The following is a 6,150-nucleotide window of genomic DNA, read 5'->3' on the forward strand; positions in this document are numbered from 1 at the left end:
GCTGGACTGGTGGAATTGTGGGATAAAACAGAGGTGCCTGCTTCAAGGAATCAGAATAAATGAGACGGCCGTAGTCTGAAACCAGATGTGATATTTACAAAGGACCTATGGACACAAACATCTTTTCCTGAATCCCTTTCAGTACTGAACAAACCTTTATATAAATGCAATACATGTGACATGCGAGTACAAGAAGAAAAACTCAAAAAGCCCAATCCCAGTGTCTTCATCAAATCCAACAAGCCTCTGAGGCTGGTACGACTATGATGCACATCATCATTTAGTAATGATCCCATTGTCTGGACATCAAAAGCTAAAGTGCTTACAGAAAGGCACTTTTCAGAGACACTTTTTATAGGAGAGCCTCTTTAACCTTCTTCAGGTTCTTACACCCTTGCCATTTAGAGAACTGCAGTTTGCCCCACGGCCGAGCCTCATTAAAACATAATGCTGCTCTTGTCAAATAGGGAGCCATTAGAAATAGGCATATGACCTACTTTGGCTCTTTGTCTCAGCGAAAAGAGAGACACTGGTGTCTGGTCTGTCCACCGTGGCTGAGTAATGGGTCAGATAGTACTAGGCCTGTGTGTTCCCATATTAAACGAGAGAACTCACCCCGCAGAAGGTCAGAGGGACTGATGGATAATTCCTGCCATCCAGCCAGAGGGACGCGAGGTTGCAGGTGAAGGCGACTTCAGTCTTTCTTTGGGATTTTCTACTCTGTTCCTGTTTTCTCTGTGAACATTCCTGTTCACTAATCAGATGGCCTGCTGCGCTCTTGACAGGTTTCCGTTCCTCTGGTCATGTGCATTGTTGACTCTGAGTGCACATTTGACGTGCAGCCTGCTGAGGCAATATTGCTGTTAGATAGTTTAGATTTTGCTTGGACGGAGTAAGCGAGGTTGTCAAAACACGTGAGCAGCTTGATAAAACGTGTTATTAACAGATCATGACGTGCCATTTGATGATTGACTAAGCCTTTCGGAAAAACTTCCAGAGTCCGATTCAATCTCAGTGAAAAAGCCGGAGCAGAGTCATGAGGCTGATGTTTGGATGTCGGTATTATGAAATGTGATGTGTTTGACAAGTCTAACCACCATGGAAAAACTGAGAGGGCTGCTTTCGAACAATACTAAACCCTGACTGGGTAGTTTGGTTTAACCATTACTTTTACAGAGTAGGTTGACTGAGCATATTGTACATGGTTTTCTGTATCACCTGTGTCTGTGTTTCATTTTGCAACGAAGAAAACGTAGCGGTTATTCAAATATGTAAAAAGAAAATGTGTTTAAGTAGAGTCTTCTTTACCTAAAAATGACTTCATAGTGTCCATCAACAGTCATGTTTCCAGTCAAAACGTCCTTGAATAAAACATGTTACCCCTGCTCTTTCAGAATAAACTGCCCAAAATGGAGAAAAATCCCACACTTATGTAATTGCCATAAAAAGCAACATGTTATTTAAAAATCCTGTTTATTAGAAATTCTCACAAGATTAACATAAATCATTGAGTATCAAGGTGATAAAACAATTTTTTTGAGCAGTTAAAGAGGGTCCACAGTCTCCAGCAACCCAAACAGAATATTAGGGTTAATGGCTGGTTATTTCCACTCAGTGATAATGACGCTAGAGATATGCTTCTAGCTCATACCATCAATCATACCAGGGAAGAAACAAGCCAAACTGAATGGAAATATTTTGCCCTCAGTGTTTAGACTGTAATGGACCATGAAGGGATGGATGAGTCACTCAGGTTCTCTCCCACTGACCTCTCTTTTGTGCACTATCATCATTGAAGAGAGGCTGCTCTCTCCTATGTCACCCACTGGCATGGGAATGTGTGTGTGTGTGTGTGTGAGCAAAGCAGTGGGCCTGGGCACTGGACGTTATCTGACACAGTGTTTGTGAGAGTCTGAGACATGCTCGTCGTGTTCACCAGGCAACCTTGGCGACATGGCCATTGGAGTGAGATGGTGTGTGTGTGTTTATCTATGTGGTGATAGCACGGCGGCCTTGTGGGCAGTGCTCTTATATATACAGCACTTTCAAACGTCCACCAACAGAAATCCTAAATCCTCTCTACAGCACTCTCAGCCGTTCATCCACTTCTTTCAAGAACATTTACAGCTCAGCCAGATATTGAATCTTTGTGATCCACTTGCTTTTCCAGTTTTTTTGAACTCTTAAAGCTGCAAGAAACTCCTGTAACAGAAAATGCTACCTGCAACCTTCAAACTGTGTGCTGGCATCTCCTACCGGCATATGAGGAACATGACAGGTGAGTGAGAGAATCCTGTTTGGACTGACCGTCAGCACTCTGGCCGTGGCCTAGTTTTCTCTCTGTTTTACTTTATCCTCAAAAACATACATTTTCCCAGTGGAGTTCTGCATGGAGCTGTAAGTGTCTGAATAAATCAAAGAAGAAAGAAGACAGCTATTTTTTTTTTCCTTTCTTTTGATATACTGTATGTATAATCAATTTAGAATTGCAGTAAGTGTGTTCTTTTTGCCTCTGTCTCCCAGGTTTGAGGAAGAATGCCATGGTGGCCATTCACCATGAGCTGAACAGATTGGCTGGTCCGGGCCCCAGTAACTGGATCAGCCAAGTCCGCAGACGAAGCTCCCTCCTCAGTGAGTTGTTACATGTGATCATTTTAGCCAGTGTAATGCCTCACAGATAGAAATACTGGTGACGCAGACAGGCTGAAACTGCATATTATAAGAGCTTTTGGCTATGAAGTAAACATGTCAGTGTTCTGCTTGTGAATTATTTATCCTAAAAGTACAGAAACATAATAGTGGAAGCTGACACTTTGACACTAGGCTCTCGGATTGAAGAGGAGGAGGGGTACAGCGAGGAGGAGATGTCTTATGTGAAGCAAGGCGAGGATGCACTACAGAAGGCCATCAGCATCCTCGGCGAACAGGACGGCTGGACCACCGAAATTGTGGCTGTGAGTATTGAGCCAGGACACACAGAATGGAATAATATGTAACTGAACTAGTCATAAACTCAAAGGTTGTGGCTGCTGCCTCCTCATACAGGTGTGAGGAGGTGTGGGTCTCAGGATTTACTGATCCTCTGTATATGTTGTCACATGTGAAGGAAAAGATTTCCAGTACTTATTTAACACCCCTCTTCAGGCCAATGGAGACAAAGTCCTGAGTAAGATGTTGCCTGACATTGGGAAGGTGTTCAAGCTGGAAGTGATGTTGGAGCAACGTCCTGACAATCTTTACGAAGAGCTGGTGGGAAATATGGAGCAAATGGGGGAGTGGAACCCTAACGTCAAGCAGGTGAAGGTAAGAGAGGCTGGAATATGACCAGGGATCCCACTTAGATTCTGCAACTTAAAATTACACATTTCAGAAAGAGACATGTACAAATACAAGCATATCTATCCAAGAGCATTGATTGAGAATTTCTTAATGGGATCCCACAGATCCTTCAAAAGATCGGCCAGGAAACAATGGTTACCCATGAGGTATCTGCAGAGACACCCGGCAACGTGGTGGGACCAAGGGACTTTGTCAGCGTCCGCTGTGCCAAGCGCCGGGGCTCCGCCTGCTTCCTGGCTGGAATGTCCACTCAGCACCCGAAAATGCCTGAGCAGAGGGGTGTGGTCAGGTGAGTCACAGGAGGGGGAAATAGTTGACTTGTTGTGTGTGCGTGCATTTATATAAGAAGTAAATGGATGGATACAGAGCAATCAGTGTGCAATGCATGTATGGATATACCTAATGCCATTTAAACTGATGTTGTACATTGATCATTACATTTTTCAGAGCGGAGAATGGACCTACCTGTATAGTTATGAAGCCCTGTGCTGAGGACCCAAACAAGACCAAGTTCACCTGGTTACTGAATATAGATCTAAAGGTGTGTGACTGCAATGCCTGTCTCTTTTCCACAGAAACACAAACTGATTTGCATTGAAATTTGTTCAAGAACTAATGTTGTCTCTGTCTTTGTCGGCAGGGCTGGATCCCAAAGACAATCATAAACAAAGTGCTCTCTCAGACGCAGGTGGACTTTGCCAAGCACCTCAGGCAAAGGATGGCTAATAATGTTTCTATGGAGATGGCTCACGCCTGCTGACACAAGATGCCCCCTGAGCTGAGCTTTGGCAGAGTGCGCTCAACAGTGGCAGAGGAGCAACCCCTGCTCATTAAAAAATCATATAAATCTGCTTATAACTGCTGAAGAAATGAGAAAATTCAGAGAGCATCAAGGAGATCCGATGGAGATGATGCTTGTCTGAGATCTTAGGAAATTTTGAGCACAGACGTTGGTTTCAATTGGCAAATGTGTGTGTTTTTCTTGCCCCTCTTAATAGAAAATCTGTCATGAGATTTCGCATCACTGATACCAATCTTACGCATTGTGTGCCTTGATTGTTTCCGACATATTCATCACTCCACTCCACCTTGGCAGACACACTGAGTCAGTGTGAGCAGTAAAACGTGTAACAAACTGCACATTGTTTCCTTCTGATAACACCCCAGTTATTGTCCCTCTCTCTGCTGTGAAATTGCACTTTTATTTCAGTGTTTTATTTATTGATATTGCGCAGATGACTGCCAAGTGAATAAGTGATTGCAACGTCATTGATATTTATGTCTTAATGCTTTTATTGTGCTGTTGAAGAAGAAGAAAAGCAGTTTGGAGAATGATCACTCCGTACTTTCCTGATGCATAGAACCTAAATAAAAGCTCATAAAACACTTCAATGGTCATGCTTAACTTTAAAGATAAGGACTAAAGTCACACGGACTTAAAAAATAAGCACGAAACTGAACCGAAAACCTAAACTCATCTTGGAAACTACACAGCAATTGCACAATTATTCCGCTTTGACAGGGAGCAGATGGATGAATTTAAAGGTTCTTTTTTGAACCCGTGAAAAGTGTAGTTCATAAAAACTGTCTTCCTGCTCCTTGATGGGTTTTCAGACTGACAGTTTGCCAGAATGAGCAGGTGTTTGGCCATTCACACATGTGAGGAGCCCAGCAGCGAACGGTTCGGTGCGAGCCAGCAGCACATTCCCCAAGATCAAGTAATGGTGGATCTCATCCCAAACAGGAAATCTGTCCTCCATTATTGCCAGTTGTGTAATATTTTTTCCTATTTTGTGTAGTCTGAATCGATCCAAAATGTTTTGTAACAGCTCATTTTCTTGGCTGTAGTGCAGACTACAGGGGCCAGGATTCTCACTCTCTGTCTCACATGATTAAGTTGGCAGCAAGATATTCAGGAGCACTACTTCAGAATTATTTAATCACAACCACTATTATACCAGCAAGCCCCGAAAGAAGTTTCTGAGGTGAAATAGGAAGTGAGCCGACTGTAACCTGCGAAGTGTGGTAGAGTGGTGTTTTTCACTTTTTCCCATTAACTTTTTTTAAGGCCTGAGACAAATCCTGACTCCAGTGCGTAGTCTAAATTAAACAAACTTCAGCAGAATACCTCCAAGGGGTGGCTCATGTGACGCAAAACAAACATTTCTTTCCTTGAAAGAATGTTCCAGAGGGTAATAATTGACATCTGCTTGAAATCCCTCAAAATCTGAACATAAGCAGATGTGAGGAGAGTTGTAGCCACTTGGAGATCTTGTTCCATTATTTGTGTGAAGGAAGGAGTGGAGATATTCTGGGGTAGGAGAGGGAAAATTATCCAGTGAAGATTAGTTGTCTAACAAGACCAGGAAGACAAAATAAGCTATCTGGCAGTCATATCGAATCCCTGGCACTGATGACAGCCTTGATTAAATCTTTTTTTATTTTTTCAATCCAATACATCTATGTGTCCTTGACCGAAATTCTACTCTAAACATCAGTTTTTTTTTTCTGTCCGGGAGAAATGAAGGCAGATTCTTGCGCTTTAGGGAACGCCCAACACTGTCAAAGTTTTCTGGAGAGGTTAAGGCAAATAAAAAAATCTTCACATTATAGGCTTTTTCACAAATACTATATTCATAATTTGGCTCATAGAAAATGTGAAAATTCTCACTGTACTCTGAGCGAAGAAGAGTATCTGTGCTGAAAGGAGGTGTAGATAGAAAAGGAGGTCACAGGCTCCCTGCTCTAGGAGCCTACAGTATCTGTGTGTGAGCGAGAGCAATGACGTAATGAATCTACAGTCCGACAGGA

General features: G+C 42.7%; 1 protein-coding gene across 1 annotated transcript; it reads left to right on the plus strand.

Annotated features, from left to right (window-relative positions):
• Positions 1–2,214: 2,214 nt before the first annotated feature.
• star (steroidogenic acute regulatory protein) lies at positions 2,215–4,099 on the plus strand. Its single transcript, XM_070904385.1, has 7 exons — positions 2,215–2,278; positions 2,524–2,631; positions 2,824–2,954; positions 3,145–3,303; positions 3,444–3,628; positions 3,787–3,880; positions 3,980–4,099. Exons 1-7 carry the CDS (start codon positions 2,215–2,217, stop codon positions 4,097–4,099), a joined length of 861 nt encoding a protein of 286 aa, XP_070760486.1.
• The last annotated feature ends 2,051 nt before the right edge of the window (positions 4,100–6,150 follow it).

This window comes from Enoplosus armatus, chromosome 4 (genome assembly GCF_043641665.1).
Source record: "Enoplosus armatus isolate fEnoArm2 chromosome 4, fEnoArm2.hap1, whole genome shotgun sequence".
NCBI lineage: Eukaryota > Metazoa > Chordata > Actinopteri > Centrarchiformes > Enoplosidae > Enoplosus > Enoplosus armatus.

Bases quoted from the DNA above. Each gene is read 5' to 3' on its own strand.
- star (XM_070904385.1), top strand. From the start codon at position 2,215: ATGCTACCTGCAACCTTCAAACTGTGTGCTGGCATCTCCTACCGGCAT. The intron at 2,632-2,823 runs GTGAGTTGTTAC...CTTTGACACTAG, and splicing joins CAGACGAAGCTCCCTCCTCA to GCTCTCGGATTGAAGAGGAG. The intron at 3,629-3,786 runs GTGAGTCACAGG...TACATTTTTCAG, and splicing joins GAGCAGAGGGGTGTGGTCAG to AGCGGAGAATGGACCTACCT.